Consider the following 20995-nt stretch of genomic DNA (forward strand, 5'->3'; position numbering starts at 1 on the left):
GCATACCGTGGAGGCCACTGCATAGGCTACTTGAAGCCACCAGCAGTGCCAATGCACTATGAGAGCTATGTCTCATTTTCAAAAAATGATGCCTGCCTTAAAACAATAATCCGCGCCACCTCACAGTCACAAGCATCTCTCCGTGTTGTCATTGAACAGATCTTTGGAAAACCGACAACGTTCATCTTCAGCCCACTTCTCACCAAAATGACTGGCCAGGAAGGTCTTGATGTCCGTAATTTTCGATGGATTCCGTACCCCACCTCTTGGCACAACTTCATGGGTGCAGTCGCCAAACCGATTCTCCCTCTTTATAACAGACTGTATTTGTATTACAGTGGGGTTCTCCAGTGAAACGTATCCTGCCTGATGATGCCTTTTCAATACCTTGTCATTTTCATAACTGTTTTCTTCCATTTACTCGGATCACTCGTTCCTTTTCGTTCTTGCCCTACTGGCGACGGTGTTACCGTTCTGTTACAATTCATTTTTCGTCAAATGTTTTAATGACGTCAGTAACAGCAATAATAACTCGAAATATTTTGCTTGACAACAACAACTCTCTTCCCACGTGAGGCCATAGAAGATCACATCACGTGACTGTAATGCATAGCATTCGTTGGCTGCTCGGATTTAGCAGGTTTTGGAACTGTTTTATTACTTTATTAATTATCCCCAATGCAGTGGGTAACTCAGGCTATCTTTAGGAATGGAGTTAGCGAGTTTTGAAATGGGAGGCCTCAAATGTTGTATAAATAAATTTATCCGAACTAGGATTTGTAAAGTAAAAGCTCACTAATCATTTATTCCCAGACGGCCACCAATCACAAGCTGGTGTGACGAAGCTATAGTACGATGTTTATCAAGGACTGTCTAGTAAACACATCAAAACGCAGAAATGTTACTGAACACGACTGTTTTTAGACAACTTTTAAGCAACTCCCAATGTACGTACATATGTTGGAAAATAAAATGTTTTCACGTTAAGTATATGTAGCAAGTAAAGAGAAAGAAATGGGATAATGATTCCGACATGACGAGTACGGCCATTCTCTCCTCAGTACGCAGCAGCCTTTGATCTCAGGATTTAAGCTTGCACTCTTTTCAGTTGTTGCTGGAACCCTCCAGGAGTGGCATTCCCCTGGAATTTGTCCGCCTTCCTCTGATCAGCAATCGAAATATCATCCTGTATGTGTGATGGAGAAATATGATGAAAATTATAGCAGCAAGTTTTTCTGAACGGACAAGGAACAAAATCTCGTCTACTAGTGATGTTGTTACTATTGCTTGTGATGTAGGTGGCGATGGTAAAGATGACAATTAACCATTTCCCAAGTTGGTTCCACCTGCTCTCGTTCGTTTGAATTCAAACCATCGTAGTAAGAGGCCTTAAGTTTTACATCTTGCTTTCTGACTTTCCTTGGGTTGGATATCAAAATAGTCTGCAATCCGAGTCCTTCTACTGATTGTTGATAGCAGTGTGTGGGGTTACCATTTAGTTCGAAATCTTTGCTGACTCTAGAATCGATTCAATAAGCTGAACATTTTTATGGTTTCACAAGACCAAGTTGAGCTCTTGAGATTATCTTAGATGGTAGTGGTCTAGTCTGGCAGGCATGCGCGCATGAGGACGCCTGAGAGCGCCACTTGAGCACGCTGCCGTCCCGCCAGCGTCTCAGTGTCGCCCACCTTGGCGTCGCGTTGCCTACGAAGAAAGGTTCGGTGATAGAGTCTAAGATGGCACACGATATCAGGCAGTCGGGAATCTTTTCTTACTGACAGTAGCAGAGGGCACTGCATAATATCTAGGTGTTCTAAGTAGTCAAATATATTTTACAAAATACTTGCATCAACTAGTTTTCAAAGCAGTTCAACGGCTCATTTGTAGTTCCTATCTACAGTTCTAACATACGTTTGCTACTTTTCGAAATATGGAAACTTGGTCGAAAAGTAGAAATCTTTCCTTTTAGCGTTATTAGTAGGAGAGTGAATTTCACGCTATTGATACGAAAGGTATGGCTTACTGTTCGTAAGATTCTTATAAATAATTCTTCTTAAGTTAGATTTAGCATTTTTTATTTACATTAAGTGTTGATTAAACTTAATTTATTATTATTATTATTATTATTATTATTATTATTATTATTATTATTATTATTATTATTATTATTATTATTAAGTCATATATTAAAACTATTATTAATAATATGAAGAAAAATAGTACTATTATTGCGCAGTGCAGCAAAAATTCTGCAGATTAATGTTGAAGTTATCTCGATGCCGTATGTGGCTCACTGGATCTCCAGTAAAAGTATTTCGTTCTTTCAACAATTTTCAAGTTTGAACCTAAGCATAAAGGCGTTAATATTTAGTACGACGTACACCATAAAAAAACAAGTGGATATATACATACTACTGTAAATATATCAGAACTTAAGGTACTCATGTGTGAGGTAATATTTGAAGATATTCCTCCTAAATGAATACACCATTTAGGTGAATTCGCTTTGCTGTCTCACTCAAAACTATCAAATATAACAATCATCTGCAAAGAATATAATATCTACGCAACATCATTAGAAGAGTTATTGATAACGTAGTTGTGAATGAAACTCTTTCTTGTCAATCATTGATGTGAATTCATTCTTTTACTTTCTACCTCTGTCACTATATTAAGAAATCTGTCGTTAGGGGATATTGGTAAATATTTAAATATCAATTATTCTTCTAGCAAATATTCTCATTTGCGCTCCTCCGTCCTTCAGAAATTTGTCATGATTTGTAATTGTGACAATTATATGACTTTAGAATTAGCGCCTATAATTCACCAAAGAATAATTTAATAATACCATGCGTAATTAATTAATGCTGCATTAAATTTCGTCATATGGGTGCCTCGTAATGTACAGTATATCTTTAGATTCTTTCGATATTACGACCATCAGTAAATTATATAACATTTGAAATAATATTAATAATAATAATAATAATAATAATAATAATAATAATAATAATAATAATAATAATAATAATAATTACTGCTCGTTACAATTATGGTTTAATCTCAGCCCTCTCTTAAATAGAGTAATTTAACTCTGAGTGAATTATGAATTTGATGTTTCACCGCAGTATGGAGCTACACAACATATGAGTAAAGATTTAATTTCTCTCTCTACGTATGTATGTTAAGGTTTGAGTTTCATTAGTTGCATGTGGAGATAATTGTACTACTTCGTTCGTGTCTGTACGCTTTCAGTACACTCATTTGTCAGAAACAGATATACAAGCAATCCAGTCGGAGTCATTCATCACACTCTCAGAATTTCATTCACCAAAGTAGGATATATTGAGGTTCGTAGGTCAATTTACTTGCGTGAAAGTGTAGTTCGATTCTGATGTCTGAGTATTTAAAAGGGATCAGACTAGAACTATAAATCATTGTTGACTAGAAAAGTATCCCAAAATGCATCATTCTGGCCTTCTTGCGGTATTATTATTATTATTATTATTATTTAAGCACTTTAACTATGGAAATAATTCCACCTGCAATATATGTTTACGACAGCAGTAGTGAGTATAGTCTTAACGCTGCACAGAACGGGCTCAAGTAGCAATACAGATGGTGCAAAATACAACTTAAGGTGGACACAGTTTATAAACATACCCCAGTAAGTTACAGTACGAATGCGGATGAGTGTCATGAAATAGTCACATAAAAATTGACACTGGTTATGAGATACACGTCTTGCAATTTTTCTCATTCTCTCATCGGGCTGAGTGGTATTTGAAGGTGCTCAAATACGTCAGCCTAGTGTCGGTAGATTTACTGGCACGTGAAAGAGCTCCTGCGGGACAAAATTCCAGCACCTTTAAGTCTCCAAAAACCGTCAAAAGTAGTTATTGGGACGTAAAAACAATAGCATTATTATTATTATTATTATTATTATTATTATTATTATTATTATTATTATTATTATTATTATTATTATTATTATTATTATTATTACACATTTCTTACAGTTATTTTGGCTTCTCTCGCTAGTTGCTTAGCATACCTCTAACATATCGGTACGGTAGGCCTAAGTAGATTTCGGCAGCACTGATTTTGGAAAGGACTCAAACCTGTAATATAGGTTAGTGTGAAAATGGGAGACCGGGTCCGCTGCTTCACAAATCACGCAGCTTTTCAGCTGGCCTCATGAGGCAGAACGAACCCCGTTCCAGCACTCAGTTCACAATTAAAATTCTTGGAGTGGTCGTGAATCGAACCCGTGGTTTTCGGGTTAAAGGCAGGCACATTACACTTTCGCCACGTGACTGGCACAATTTGGAAAAAATCAGTATAAAATAATGTCGATACATGATCATAACGCGACTGCCTAGTCTAGTTCGTAAAGGCGAGCTCGGTTCATCCGGAAAGACATGGGTTGGATTCGCCGTCAGAAAGCCGCAATTTTAAAATCGAGTTTTCAACTTCTGGAGATTCCCATGGTCGTGAGGTTCACTCAGCCTACACAAAAATGAGCACCAGGCTAGTTGTAGAGTTAACCACTCTATTCCACTTAGCGCCGGGGTCACGGATGGTGGAAGCTTTGACTTTCCACTGCTCTGAAGACGAAGAGCTACAAGCCCGAACCGCGCAGCCAATTCACTCGGTATGATTACAATAAATTACAATCGTTTGTGCAATATATGTGCCAAGATATTTTTAGAACAGTTTATAAATTGTCAGTAATACCACTAGTGAACCTTCCGTGGCTCAGGCGGAAGCGCGTGAGCCTCTCCGCGCTGGGTTCCGTGGTTCAAATCCCGGTTACTCCATATTAGAATTGTGCTAGACAAAGCGGAGGCGGGAAAGGTTTTCCTCCGGGTACTCCGGTTTTTCCTGTCATCTTTCATTCCAGCAACACTCTCCAATATAATTTTATTTCATCTGTCAGTAATTAGTCATTGCCCCAGAAAAGTGCGACAGGCCTCGGCAGCCGGCACAATTCCTATCCTCGCCGCAAGATGGGGGCTTCATTCGTTCCATCCCTGACCCGGTCACTGACTGGAAAACAGGTTGTAGGTTTTCATTCTCATGCCTAGTCTTTCTTTCTTCCTTAATCTGTTTACCCTCTAGGGTTGGTTTATCCCTCGGATTCAGCGAGGGATCCCACCTCTACCACCTCAAGGTCAGTATCTTGGAGCGTGAGACTTTGGCTCGGGGGATACAACTAGGAAGAAGGACAAGCACCTCGCCTAGGTGACCTCACCTGCTATGCTGAACAGGGCCCTTGTGGAGGGATGGGAAGATTGGAAGGGACAGGGAAGGAAGCGGCCGTGGCCTTAGTTAAATACCATCCCGCAATTTATTTGCCTGTAGGAGAAGTGGGAAACCACTTCGAGGATGGCTGAGACTGAATGGACCCTGTTGCAACCCTCGTGCCACTTTTCTAATTTCATGGCAGAGCCTGGAATCGAACCCGGGCCTCCGGGGATGGCAGCTAATCACGCTAAGCACTACACCACAGAGGCGGACACTATGACTAGTATAATTTCAAATTACACTGTTTAAGGCCAAAATTAAACATTGAAGACATACGTGTAAGTTGAGTGTTCTACGATCAATTGAACTAAAACTCAGTTCCTCGTGTCAGTGTTCCATGCATATTATGCAGAGGTCGACAGCATTTCGAATACGTTGTAGTGTTCTTTACCAATGGACTGATTTCTACTTGATGCGAAGCGATCAGTCTCTCTCACGTGATAAGTAGTGAATTAATCCCTCTTCGGCATGTTTTGAAAAATATTGAACAGTGCATTGTCCATTAAGTGTTAAGTGCTTTTTCTTTCTTTACATATATGAACACTCGATTAAATCAAAATATGAAACTTTCTGTTTAGGTGAACCATGAGCGACAGATCAAGTGACGGTGCCGCAGTCGGCGCGGACGTGCCCGCTGATGCAGAGGGAGGAACCTCGGACAAGCTAGAGAAACCAAAACCAAAACGCAAGATAATTCGAGTGCTGACTGTCATGGCATACGTGCTGTCCGTATCCCTGGCCGCTATCATGTTATCACTCTATTACGTCTTCTTGTGGGACCCCAAATCTCCTGGAGGTCCTCGGACCAGCAGGAGGATAGCTGATCCATTCAATTACTCGCAGTTTTACTCCAATATCACATCAGAAGGTGAGTACCTGGCAGTAAAATACCATTACACCAACTTGCTATTCTGTATTTATATAAACTAGAACCTAGTGATGAATAACGTTATATAACCTCTAAAAAGAGCCTGAGTACTTACGTTACAACTGAGGAAGCGGCTGCGCTGTTTGAGTCTCGCAGCCATCAGCTTGTATTCAAGAGATAGGCCTAGTGGGTGGGTTCGATCCCCACTGCAGGTAGCCCTCAAGATGGTTTCTCGTGGCTTACCATTTTCACACCAGACCTGTCTGCTGTCTGGTCCGTGCCGACGTAAAGCAAATTGCAAGAACAAAAATGCTTTCGTTCCGAACTCAACTTTAAAAGTTGCCTTCGTTAATGAACGCTCCGCAATAGACCCAGGTGTCTGCACCGTTCGGAGACCAGATTTCTAATTTAGGCTTATATGCTGATAACAGCAATTCTGACTATTTATTTATTTATTTATTTATTTATTTAATTATTTATTTATTTATTTATTTATTTATTTATTTATTTATTTATTTATTTATTTATTTATTTATTTATTTATTTATTTATTTATTTATAGAGACAAGTTATTAGGAATTGATGGAAATAAGTATTGGTGTAAACAGAAATTCTGTCATTTCACAACGTGGGCTTAAACGTCTGATCGGTTCCATAGAATAATAATTTTTATTTTACTTTTTATTAATTTCAACATAGGCACCTGAGCCAAGGCTCTCTTTGGTGCAATACAGATCAATTACAATGTAATTACAAAATAAAATAGAGTAAATATATAATGTAACATGATGTAATAGATAAGTTAGGATAAAGCTTCCTAAACATAAACATACTTCTTTAGGTATTCAGTTATATTGATCTTGGAAATAGATAAAGTTGGTAACATTTTTATATTTTTGTAAGTGAGTTTTACATAGTTATAGAAAAATGTCTAAGATAATTTTGACCATAACTTGTAGAATGAATCCGACTGTAGTGAATGTTATAAATAATTCTTGTTTCATAATTATGAATCTGTGAATTAGTAATTATTGATATGTTTGTGCGGACTAATTTATTTTGAATTTTATAGAAGTCTTTATGCGGAGATTTGGAAGTGATAATATATTACTTTTTTTACAAGTTGCTTTACTTCGCACCGACACAGATAAATCTTATGGCGACGATGGGACAAGAAAGGGCTAGGAGTAGGAAAGAAGCAGACGTGGCCTTAATTAAGGTACAGCCCCAGCATTTGCCTGGTGTGAAAATGGGAAAACCACTATCTCCCCATTACTGGATAGTGGTCGCACTTAAGCGACTGGAGCTATCGAGCTCGGTATAATATATTACAATGCTTATAAAAACCTTTAGTCGTTGCCAGAATGGGCAGTTTGAAAATTATTTTTACTACTCTCTTCATAAGGACCTCTACCTTTTCAAATCGTTGTTTATTACAGCACGCCCAGACATGTATCCTGTAAGAGATGTGGCTTTCAATAAGAGCATACTATTCGCATGTATAATTTCTTGCTTTCGTCAGTTTTGATCATTCTGTATTCTAACTTGAATTTCATATAAGACATTAAACGATGGATGCTCCACCAATCAGCACTTTAATATGTACAATTTGTACAAATTAAATAAATAAGTACCGGTTTCGATTCCCAAGATTAAAACACACATTACAAAAAATATGCCTTAAAAAGCTTGATTTAACCTCATAATAGTTTTTGTCTCATAAACATATTAAAAATAGTTTTCTTGGAGTCAAAATTGTCTGGATGAAAGTGTGTGTACTCTTCATTTGATTAAAGACTTTCTTAAAATGTCTAACGTGTGCGTGAACAGAATTTGTGGAATTGTCTTTAGGGGTAACGTCGTTGTTTCGTGATCCTGTGAGGTTATATTGTGATCGCAAACCCCTTGTTACAATGCTTGCCGTTAAGCTTTCACAAAAGTTAAAACACACCACTGATTTGGCACGTTAATAACACTATTTTTTTTAAATACAAAATGCTATATATTGAGGGCGATAGAACATTTGTTTACAGTTAATATACCGTCTTGAAGGGTTATAGAGGTACATAAGAGGTACAATTCCAACCTCTGTAACCCTTCAAGACGGTATATTAACTCTAAACAACTATTTGATTGCCCTCAGTATATGTCATTTTTTTAAGTAGATAGTGTGTTTAATGTGCCAGGTCAATGGTGTGTTTAAACTTTTGTGAAAGCTGAACGGCAAGCAGTGTATCTTCCCGAAGAAGGGTTTGCAATCACTATAAAATCTCACGGGATCACGAATGAACGACGTTACCCCCACAAGAAACTCCACAAATTCTGTTCAAGCACACGTTAGAAAATGAAGAGTGCACACACTTTCATCCAGACAATTTCGACTTCAAGAAAGCAATTTTTAATGTTTATATGACACAAACTATGATGAGGTTAAATCGAGCTTCTTTTTTAGGCATTTCTTTTGTGATGTGTGTTTTAAATTTAATTTCTTCTTATTTAATGTATTGTATAAGTTGAGGAAGATTGAAAGGGAATCGAAACCGGTACCTATTTATTAAATTTGTATAAATTGTGCCTATTAAAGTGTTATTTTGTGGAACATCCACCGTTCAATGCCTTAAATGAAAGTTATGCGTCACCACAGAAATGGAGATAATGAAATATAACTCTAACTTGCAAGAATCGTAAACAAAGTCACCTCCTTATAGGCTATGGAGGACCCTTGGAGGACTACAAGATAAGGACTCTCACTTTCCATAACCTCGTCAATATGTGAGTAGAACGGTTACCTCTTCCCCAGGGAATTAATATGTACCTCATACTATGTGACTCTCCAGACCTAGAAGTTCATTCGCAAATTTTCATTTCTCGGTTTCCTTAAGGGGGATCGAAATCACGTTTTTCTGGGTTATCTGAGCACTTTTTCTTCACTTTCGCGTAGTAACCTCACAACTGTAATGTTTCATATCAGAATTATAGTTAAATACCTGTAAAATTGGTCCCTAAAAAGCAAATTTGGCAGACCCAGGTAAGATCCATTCATTACTACAAGGTTGAATAATTACTTATGAAAATCACCGAACATCACCAAACTGAACGGTCTCTCAATGCAAATAGTAATAATGGATGCTCTTTATCTGAGTATATTTTTATTATTAATGAAATGTATGATTTAATCCTACATGAAATAAAATATATCGAGGGCATAGTGTGAAATTAACGTAACTGTAAATCTTAAACTTTCTAGCAGAAACAAAATAAACATTTATAAAATGCAAATTGTTGATATTCCATATATTAATGCTAAAAAATATATCATTTCTGTAACAACCAAAATATCACATGTAAAGGAAATATTATTTTTATAAAACACGCTTAGAATTATGTTTAAATATCAACGAAGTCATTAATTATGTTAATAATTATTGAGATCCGTCATTATATCACCAAACAAGCTGATGAATACATAAAGCTACATAACTTGCATTTGTCTTCACAAGAAAATACATTCTTAACTGTCCTCTTCACTGTTATTACTACACATTTCCTTTTTCTGCTGGTAGTTTTTATTCTATGACGGCAGTATTTTTTTGCAATTTGCTATAACTTTACCTACTGTCAACATTCATATGGTCTCATCGTGAAAGTCACTATCGGTATATTTCATAGCGTGATTGTTTAACATTTTATTTTCATCCTATCAGATAATATCGGATAAGTAAACAGTGGCATATGCGAACGATATCGAGTGGGTGTTTACTATTTAGATGATCGGCAAAAGATTAATCTTCGCAGTGTGGGTGGCAAAGCGAAATGTAGTCCAACAGTAAGAAAATAACTGCCTATCACTTTAGACCTGGAGTGTTTACCATTTTCAGACGAAAGAACACATATGCGCACCTGCACTTCTTGATTATTAGCTGATGTACCCGTGCTTCGCTACGGAATTCTATATTGTGTCCAGAATTCTAGGTTAGGTAGTGTACACATTGTGAGTAAGATTTTAATGAATTGCATAGCTCTTAACGTTACTCAAGAAACGCGACAGGGAAGTCACCAAACGTCTTTTTGTATGTGAAGACCGGGTTAGGGAATTTTCATTGTAATGGTAGGCCCTCTTGCCTACCATGTCACAATCAAGTTGAGGAATTTTCATTATAATGGCAGGCTCTCACTTCCCCCCTTTCTTTTTTACATCCTCAGAAAGACTGCATTAGTGGTTTTCCCAGCTGAAATCAACATAAATCATTATAATGACGCCAGCAGGAATGTCGCGATTAAAATCAAAGCTATTATATGAAACACTGGATCATATGAAAAACCACACATTTTCTCACTTTTAACGAACAGTAGTATGCTGCCGATCTAACAGTCCAAAGTTCCAGAGCTGGAATGACCAGGCCTCAGAGAGCCGTGAGCCGTGAACACTTTTATTTTCTGAGGGTGAAGAGTGGAGAGTCCCAGGGAAAAATCTATGCCCTTTTACTAATCTGCTTCCTAGGAGTACCCGGTGAGTCGGAAAAACTCAGTTCATTACACTGGCGGCGGAAAAATCTGACTATGAATGTAGAATTTAATAAAAGTGAAGAGGAAGAAGTTTTTCTTATAAACGGCTCTTTTTAGGGTTGAATTTTGAGTTATTTAGTGAATTATGGTGCTATAATTTGCAATAGGCATAAATTGTAATTCTAGACAAGGTCATAATACTACTACTACTAAATGAGCCTCTGCCATAAGTATGCACACTGCTCATTCAAAAAGACGCTTCAGAGTAGGGATCGAATAGCTGGAATACCCGCCAGCAGTATCAGAAAATGTATGAACCAGAGGAATGGCATGCTAAAGAAGAAAGATTTCTAACTCCCCAGTTATTTCCCGCCAATATTCAGTCAGGCTGTTATACTCGGTACCCAGCATAAGGCAAAGAACATCACAACAAACAATGGTCAATGCAATGTTATTGTTGATCAAAGTTATGCGCTTTCGATATTGCAGGCCTTCGCATTTAGTTTTTGAAATACCACTCTTACAGTCGCTACGGTTAAACTGAATAAAACATGAATGATCGGAAATTGTATTCTCTATAACTTTTGTTATGTAGTACTTTTCGATAGGTCCAATAACGTGTTTAAAAATTAAATTTTAGGCACCTTCCCCTAAACTACCATTTTATCCAGGATGAATAAAATTGTTTATAGCTTAGACTGTAGTTCCTTATTCCCCGACTTTACATACCAATTTACATTAAATCCTGTTAACACTTTTTCTCGTGGCTCGTCCTTGATATGGACTTATCAACAAAAATTCAAATTCATGAATATCTGTGTTATCATGGCCGGTACGGTGATAATGTATAAGACGTAAATGATCGGAAATTTAATTCTATATGACTTTAGTTATGTAGTATTTATCGATAGGGCCAGTAATAAAATACATATTTGAGAATTAAATTTTAGGCATTCCCCTAAACTGCCATTTCAGTCAGCGTGAATATAAGTATTTATGGCCTGGATTATATCGAATTATTACCCCGACTTTGCATACCGATTTTCATTAAGACGCGACCACTAATAACATAAATATTTGAGAATTAAACTTCAGGCCTTCCCCTAAACTACCATTTCACTCAGCGTGAGAAAATAATTTATAGCCTAGATTGTAGTGGTTCATCATCCGACTTTACACTCCGATTTTCACTAAATTTTCTTCAGCCGTTTTCTCGTGATGCGTGTACATACATACAGCCAGACAGACAGGCAGACAGACATTACGGAAAAGTAAAATATGCATTTCTTTGTTACTGTGGACATGACCGATACAGAAATACCATTATTTTCAAAATCTGAGCAATGTACAGACAAAACTCTTATTTTATATATATATAGATTTGGTCGGTGTGAACGCCTGAGTTCATGAGTGTAGACTGCATCAGTAGCGGCTTACACGACAGCAAGATGATGTTGAAGGGAAATATCTAGTAATGTCAAGGTGGTGGACCGGTACTGGATACCTTCAGCCTTCATTTGAATGCCTTTTAAGTGTTTTATTTAATAATAACGTATGGCCTCCGGTGAATCCTTGTGCAGGTCTTTCGAGTTGGTACCCTTGAGTAATCTGCGTGTCTGTAACAATGAGACCCTTCTTACTACGAAATCTCGAGTTCTCGAACCAGAGCAACTAACCAGTGAAAGGTAAAATCCACGACCCGGCCGGGAATCAAATTCAAGATCAAAGACCAGCAAGCTAACCAGTCAGCCATTGAACTATACATTAGTTGTTAAAATTGCCAGATATTATTCTCACATCCTACCTCTTAATGAACTCATTCGATGCAATTGTTTAAATAAACTTTCTTCTTCTTTCGCTCATATTTCTTTCTTTCTTTCTTTCTTTCTTTCTTTCTTTCTTTCTTTCTTTCTTTCTTATTCCGTTCACCCTCCAGGATTTGTTTTTATCCTCGGACTCAACAAGGGACCTCACCTCTACCGCCTCAAGAGCAGTGTCCTGGAGCGTGAGACTTTGAGCCGGGGATGAAACTGCGGAAAAGGACCAGTACCTCACCCAGGTGACCTCACCTGCTACGCTGAACAGGGGCCTTGTGGGGGGATGGAAAAGTTGGAAGGGATAGACAAGGAAGAGGACAGGACGTGGCCTTAAGTTAGGTACCGTCTCAGTATTTGCCTGGAGGAGAAGTGGAAAACCACGGAAAACCACTCCTAGGATGGCTGAGGTGGGAATCGACCACCTCCCCCCCCCCCCCCCTCTCTACTCAGTTGACCTGCAGAGGATGAGTGGACCCCGTTTCAGCCCTCGTACCACTTTTCAAATTTCGTGGCAGAGACGGGAATTGAACCCGGGTCTCCGGTGGTGGCTGATAAACACTAACCACTGCACCACAGAGGCAGATTATTTCAATAATTAAAATTAAAATTAGGAGCCTGTTTCCCGTCATTCGACCGGTTAGGAATGAAATTAATATGAAGTCTCCGTCTAGCGGCGAGGAAAGGAATTGTGCCGGCTACCACAACCTGTCGCACTCCACTGGGGCAAAGATTAATGACTGACAGATGAAATGATATTGGAGAGTGTTGCTGGAATGAAATATGACAGGGAAAACCGAAGTACTCGGAGAAAAACCTGTCATGCCTCCGCTTTGTCCAGCACAAATCTCGAAGGAAGTGACCGGGATTTGAACCACGGAACCTAGCGATGAGAGGCTGGCGCGCTGCCGCCTGAGCCAAGGAAGCTCTGTTTCAATAATACGTTCCAAAATATTACAATTCACTCTGATCATCGGGGTGTACACATGTCCAACATCTGTCACACCGGTTGTGTGAAACTCCTCTTGTAAGGATGAGTAGCTCAGACGTTAGAGCGCTGGCTTCTTGAGCTCAAGTTGGCGGGTTCGATTACGGTTCAGTCCGGTGTATTTGAAGTGCTCAAATACGTCACTCGTGTCGATGGATGTACTGGCAAGTAGAAGAACTAGTGCAGGACAAAATTTCGGCACTTCGATTTCTCCGAAAATCATCATCATCATCATCATCATCATCTGTTTACCCTCCAGGTTCGGTTTTTTCCCTCGGACTTAGCGAGGGATCCCACCTCTACCGCCTCAAGGGCAGTGTCCTGGAGTTTCAGACTCTTGGTCGGGGGATACAACTGGGGAGTATGACCAGTACCTCGCCCAGGCGGCCTCACCTGCTATGCTGAACAGGGGCCTTGTGGAGGGATGGGAAGATTGGACGGGATAGGCAAGGAAGCGGGAAGGAAGCGGCCGTGGCCTTAAGTTAGGTACCATCCCGGCATTCGCCTGGAGGAGAAGTGGGAAACCACGGAAAACCACTTCCAGGATGGCTGAGGTGGGAATCGAACCCACCTCTACTCAGTTGACCTCCCGAGGCTGAGTGGACCCCGTTCCAGCCCTCGTACCACTTTCAAATTTCGTGGCAGAGCCGGGAATCGAACCCGGGCCTCCGGGGGTGGCAGCTAATCACGCTAACCACTACACCACAGAGGAGGACTCTCCGAAAATCTTGAAGTAAATATTGAGGCACAAACACAGTAGCATTATTATTATTATTATTATTATTATTATTATTATTATTATTATTATTATTATTATTATTATTATTATTATTATTATTATTATTATTATTATTCTACCGCATAGCCGCCTCACTGGTGTAGTGGTTAGCATGATTATCTGCCACCACCGGAGGTTCGGATTCGATTCCCGGCCCTGCCACGAAATTTGAAAAGTGTTACAAGGGCTGGGTCAACTGAATAAAGGGGGTTCGTTTCCCACCTCAGCCATCCTCGAAGTGGTTTTCTGTGGTGTCCCACTCCTCCTCCAGGCAAATACCGGGATGGTACCTAACTTAAGGCTACGGCCGCTTCCTTCCCTCTTCCTTGTCTATTCCTTTCAATCTTCCCATCCCCCTGCAAGACCCCAGCTCAGTAAGCAGGTTAGGCCGCCTGGGCGAAGCACTGGTCCTTCTCCCTAGTTACATCCCTCGACCCAAAGTCTCACGCTCCAGGCGGTAGAGGTGGGATCCCTCGCTGATTCCGAGGGGAAAACCAACCCTGGACGGTAAACAGATTAGAGAGAAAGAAAAAAGAAAAAATAATCTACAGCTTTTCCCACACCTATGGGATCGCGGGTGCGAATTGTGTCGCACATGTTGATTTGGCCCTGTTTTACGGCCGAACGCCCTTCCTGACGCCAACCCTAAATGGAGGGATGTAATCACTATTGCGTGTTTCCGTGGTGGTTGGTAGTGTAGTTTGTTGTCTGAAAATGAAAAGTAAGGCATTCGGACAAACACAAATACTCATTCCCCGAGTGAAATGAATTAATCAAACGCAATCAAAATCCCCGACCCGGTCAGGAATCGAAACCGGGACTTTCTGAACCACAGGCCTCAACGCTGACCACTCAACCAAGGAGTCGAACAGTAGCATTATTATTATTATTATTATTATTATTATTATTATTATTATTATTATTATTATTATTATTATTATTATTATTATTATTATTATTATTACCCTAATGCTAAATTTAAACCATTAAGCGTTAAGAAAGAGAGTTAAAAGAACTTTTGTTTACCTTCATCGGGTTAGTGTGTGAAGAGGTTAATAGCTAATTTTGTGTACTTGGCATACGATCATTTCTAGTCAGCCTAGCTTAGAGCAAATTAGAACCATGAAGTACTAACTCTAGAAGAAGACATTGATTTTGAGCCATGACGTAAGTGTTATGCAACCTGGTGACACACAAGGATGAAAGCCCGCAAAGAAAGGAAGCCATAAGGTTGCCTGCTAAAGCTCAGTTCCAGTGCGGGATGAGAGACAGGGCTTGTAAGCTAAACAACACCCACACGTTACTCAACACGATGCATTCTGGAGTGTAAACATCCGCGAGCCTTGGAAGACATCTCTTTACTCATTACGAAGAGTCTTGGAAATGTTAATGAATCGTTACAACAATATACCTCTTATGTTCGAAATATCGTCTATTTTCACAGTCAAACTCTCCAGGAAACATACCGGCTGTAGAGCTTTTTTAAATACAGTACAATATTTTATAAAATGCTCGGCTTTTGATTTCTTTTTTAAAAGTTAAATTTATTTAATCTAATATTTTCAACTTAAAAAAACAGCTTACTTTAGGATTGTGTACTGTAGACGACGTTGAAGCTGCGCGGGTTTGTTGGTTTCAGGATAAAATGCAAATAATTTCGCGTGGCTATTACAGTCGGATGCAGACCTTATAAGGCCGACCTTTCAATGAGGGTGCGTGGCGTTTGCCGTTTATATGTTTTTCACTTTTTGCTAGGTGTTCAACGTGGCACTAACACATCATAGGTTTTCAGCGAAGGAAGGATGGGAACGGGTTAGGACTGTGATGGCAGCGGACAGTTTTCCTAGTGTGAAAATAGGAAACCACGGAAAACCATCTTCAGGGCTGCCGACGGTGGGATTCGAGCCCACTATCTCCCGAATGAATGCTCACAGCTGCTCATCCCTAACTGCACGGCCAACTCGCTCGGTCTTCCGTGTATGTTGGCCATGCAGCTGTGAGCTTGCATCCGGGTGATAGTGGCTTCGAACTCCACTGTCGGCAGCCCTGAAGGTGGTTTTCCGTGGTTTTCAATTTTCACATCAGACAAATGCTAGGACTGTACCTTAATTAAGGCCACGGCCGCTTCCTTCCCACTCCAAGCCCGTTCCTCTCCCATCGTCACCATAAGACCTGCCCGTGCCGGTGCGACGTAAAGCAAGTTCTAAAAAAAGGAATTAACCACTTACGGTACGTGTGAAATCCCACCACCCCACCGGGAGTCGAAGCTGGTGCCCGGAAGGCAAATCTACTCACAACTCAGCCATGGAGCCAGATGAATATACAGTGATATTGCCTGCAGCATTTACTTTTGAGTTAAGAGATGCGTTATGGTCCTGCAAAAAATGCATCCCTTTGGAAATCAGAATCCACAACCTTTAAACTACAGTCTGAACTTAGTATTTTTGAAGGCTTTTATTTTGGCATTACAACACGACCTGGATACGGTATGTAGGGCTATACCTTCAGTACTCTACTTCACCCAGAAAAGTAAAGGAAAATATAGTTAACACGTACTTTGTAGTTCAATCATCGTCATCAGTCATCAATGATCTGCAGTTAGGGATGTCGCACAGGTGTCAGATTTAATATCAATTATTGTCTAGCTTTTCCTTAAACATTGTCAAAGAACTTGGAAATGTATCGAACATTTCCCTTGATAATTTATTCCAATCTCTTACTCCTCGTCCTATAAATGAATATTTGCCCCAATCTGTCCTCTTGAATTTCAACTTTATCTTCATATTATCTTTCCTACGTTTAAAAACTCCACCAAAGCTCATTCGTCTATTTATGTCATTCCACGCCAACTCTCCACTGACAGCTCGAAGCATCTCGTCTCCTTACTCCCAAGTCTTCCCAGCCCAAACTTTGCAATATTTTTGTAACGCTACTCTTTTGTCGGAAATCACCCAGAACAAATCGAGCTGCTTTTCTTTGGATTTTTTCCAGTTCTTGAATCTAGTTATCCTGATGAGGGTCCCATACGCTGGAACAATACTCTAGTTGGGGTCTTACCAGAGACTCATATGCCCTCTCCTTTGCATCATTAATACAAACCATAAATACTCCCATAACCATGCGAAGGGATCAGTAACCTTTCTTAAAAACCTCGTTAATATGATTACCCCAATGGAGATAATTTCTTATATCACCCAGGTACTTACAGTACTCCCCATGAGGATTTTTCCTCTTGGTGAGACCTGCATCTTGACTTTTCATCCGATCTACATTCACATGTGATCACTGATAAATTACCGGAAAGCCTCTTAAGAGTCCATCCGCACGGGTCGACAGTAAATACGTTTTCATAAATATGATCCAGGTTCCATTCGTTGGCACACGGCTGGCTGATTTGCTTCAAATATCTAATCTCATGTCAACATATTCTTTATGAAGAATCTATCGGGGAGGGTCTCATTGGATCATAAGAAAATGTCTGTACCTTCCTTATTCACTGAATAATATAAAGCAGTGGTTCTATTTGACATTATTTTAAATGTCCGACCCGCTATGAATGAAAAAATATAAAGCAACGTCAACATTATGCAGACCTAAGTTGGTTTCGATTTCTAGATGTCTTATGGCGACGATGGGATAGGAAAGGTGTGCGAAGGAAGCGGCCGTGTTCTTAATTAATGTACATCCCCAGCATTTGCCTGGTGTTAAAATGGGAAACCACGGAAAACCAACTTCTGGGCTGCTGACAGTGGGGTTCGAACATTTCCATATAATAATCGAAAGCAAATTCACTATACAGTTAGATATAAATCTGATGTCATTGGTGGTAAACTAGCAACACACAGAAATATCTCGCCAGTCATGGCACTTTTAGCCTTGTTTCCAAGTAGCAGAGCTCAATTGGAAAAGTGGCCATTCTTCGTCACCAACAGTCTTCCTCGGCTTGTGGTTACAATCATGTGGCTGTTATGATTTCATTTCACAATAATTTTACAAGCCTTTCAGAGGTATATCCTGGGAAGTCAGCTTATTTGTAATATTATCAAAGGCTAGATGTTACCATACCGACAGATTTGGCTACGCTTTTCAAGCCCTCTTAACTTGGATTCAAGAAATGATGGGTTCTCACCTCCCTTTCGGCAAAACTGAGGATGGTTTTCTATTTTCACACCAATCTGTACCTTAATTAAGGTCACTGTCACTTACTTCCCAGTTCTAGCTTTGTCCTTTCTCATTGTCACCATCAGACCTCCCGGAGTCACAGCAAAAAAAAAAAAATTCTCATGGATCGCTGTCCACTTCAGCCACTATTTGAGATGGGCTTGATGATTTCGTGAACACTACAGGGGAGGGATACGGATTCTCGGCCGTCCTCGGAATTGTTCTTCATGGTTTCATAACTTAATTTCCAGGCGAAAGCTACGATGTTGATCACGGTTCCTCCCTTCCCAGTTACAATTACACACACAATAGTTGGAGAAGTTATCAGTCGGCTTCACATGCATTAAGTACACAGGGCTGTTGACCACGATTCATGAAGTGTTTCACATCAGACAACAATAATAATAATAATAATAATAATAATAATAATAATAATAATAATAATAATAATAATAATAATAATAATAATAATAATGCATATCTGAGTGGCTCAGACGGTTGAAGCGCTAGCCTTCTGACTCCAGCTTGGAATATTCGATCCTGGCTCAGTCCGGTGGTATTTGAAGATGCTGGCACGTACTCCTGCTGACCTATATTCCGACACCTCGGCGTCCCCGAAAACCGCAAAAGTTGTTAGTGGGACGTAAAAAGCCAATAAGATCATTATTTTAACAACATTGGCTTTATATTGCACTGACACAGATAGGTCTTATAGCGGCGATGGAACAAAAAGGGGCTAAGGGTGGGAAAGAAGGGGCCGTGGCCTTATTTAAGGTACAGCCCTAGCATTTACCTGGTGTGAAAATGGGAAACCACGGAAAGACATCTTCAGGGCTGCCGTCAGTGGGGTTCGAACCCACTATCTCCCGAATGCAAGCTCACGGCTACGCGCCCCTAACCAAACGACCAGCTCACTCGGAAACATTATTATTATTCCCCTTCCTCTACCGCTTTTGTCAAACTTGTGGGGTCGCGGGTGTGAACAGTATCGCACATGCAGATTTGGCCCTGTTTTACGACAAAATGCACTTCCTGACGCCAACCCGATGTGAGGGGATGTAATCACTATTGCATGTTTCCGCAGTGGTGGGTAGTGTGTGGTGTGTTTGTCGGAATATGAAGAGGAAAGTGTCGGGAGAGACATAAACACCCAGTCCCCGAGCCGTAAGAAGTAATCAGACGCGATTAAAATCTCCGACCCAGCCGAAAATTGAAACCGGGACCCTGTGAAGCGAAGGCTTCAACGCTGACCATTCAGCCAGGGAGTCGGAAAATAATATGTCCTCAGCTATCGTGAACAGGCATTTTGAACTGATGCCATTTAGATTGTCTCTGTGTCAATTTCGACGTTGGATGTTCCTCCGCCAGACGACAGAGGAATCAGGCCACTGCTAGGCGAAATGTGTCTGATTTTTAATCATTGTCGGGTAACTTTAGGGAATGGAGGAATAGTTAGACTGACCAATCTGGTGAACACAATATACGGCATAGGCATTTGGCCAGAAGTTCCCTTGCCGAAGAAATGTATAGATAATCAATGTAAAGACTATAAAACAGTTAGTTCTATATGTCATGTTATTAAGCCAGTGACCAAGATAGTGCTGAGAATAACAGAAAATAAAATAAAGGAGAATATGGGAGATGACCTGTTTGGATTTAGAAAGGGAAGAGGAACCAGAGAAGCAATTGGATGCCTAAGGATGATTGCAGGAATGATGTCAGAAGTGAATAGGGAAATGTATATATGTTTCATTCATTGGAAAACAGCGTTTCGCAGGGTAAACTGGTGTATTCTGATAAGGATTCTGAAAGATAGTGGTGTAGACTGGAAAGACAGAAAACTGATAGAAGAGTTGTATAAGAATCAGAAAGTGATGATTAGAGTAAATTAATATGAAACAGAAGAAGTGGGTATCGGAAGAGGAGTAAGACAGGGATGTTGCATGTCACCGGCTCTGTTCAATATATATGCCGAAAACCTGTTACAGAAGGTCCTGGAAAAAGCACGGGGCGTTGTAGTGGGTGGAGAACCAATAAAGACGCAGACGATGTGGCGATATCAGCGGAATCAGAAAAAGATATGCAAGTAATGTTGGAAAATATTGAGAGAGTGAGCAAAGAGTTCGGAATGAAGATCAACATTTGGAAGACTAAGGTGATGAGAACAGGAATGGAGGAGATTGATGTTAATATAACACTAGAGAGTAAGAAATTGGAACAAGGAAAATCATTCAGATGTTTGGGAACTTCGTTAACATGGAATGGGAACTGTACAGAAGAAGTAAGGAGCAGAATATCTATGGAAAAGGAAGTTTTCGGAAAAGTGACAAGGCTTTTGACATCTAAGGCAATCCCTACTGATTTAAGAAAGAGGTTCGCAAAATGTTTTCTGTGGAGGGTGGTGTCATATGCAGCTGAAACACGGACATTAAGAAAGAAAGAAACGGAGTATTTGGAAATTTTTGAAATATGGTTGTAGAGAAGAATGGAAAAAGTGATGTGAACAGATAAAGTGCTAACAAAAGTAGGAGAGAAAAGACACCTGATGAAAACGATAAGGAAGAGGAAAATA

General features: G+C 39.8%; 1 protein-coding gene across 1 annotated transcript in view; it reads left to right on the top strand.

The window, feature by feature from the left end:
* Window positions 1-1690: 1690 nt before the first annotated feature.
* The window catches only part of LOC136864960 (putative transmembrane protein INAFM2), a 238045-nt gene continuing 218740 nt past the window's right edge, over window positions 1691-20995 (top strand). Inside the window, exons 1-2 of the mRNA XM_067142368.2 lie at window positions 1691-2013; window positions 5887-6176. Coding sequence (XP_066998469.1) covers window positions 5894-6176 — 283 coding nt within the window. The 5' untranslated portion in view covers window positions 1691-2013; window positions 5887-5893. The remainder of the gene's footprint in view (window positions 2014-5886; window positions 6177-20995) is intronic.

Source organism: Anabrus simplex, chromosome 2 (genome assembly GCF_040414725.1).
Source record: "Anabrus simplex isolate iqAnaSimp1 chromosome 2, ASM4041472v1, whole genome shotgun sequence".
In the NCBI taxonomy this organism is placed as follows: Eukaryota; Metazoa; Arthropoda; class Insecta; order Orthoptera; family Tettigoniidae; genus Anabrus; species Anabrus simplex.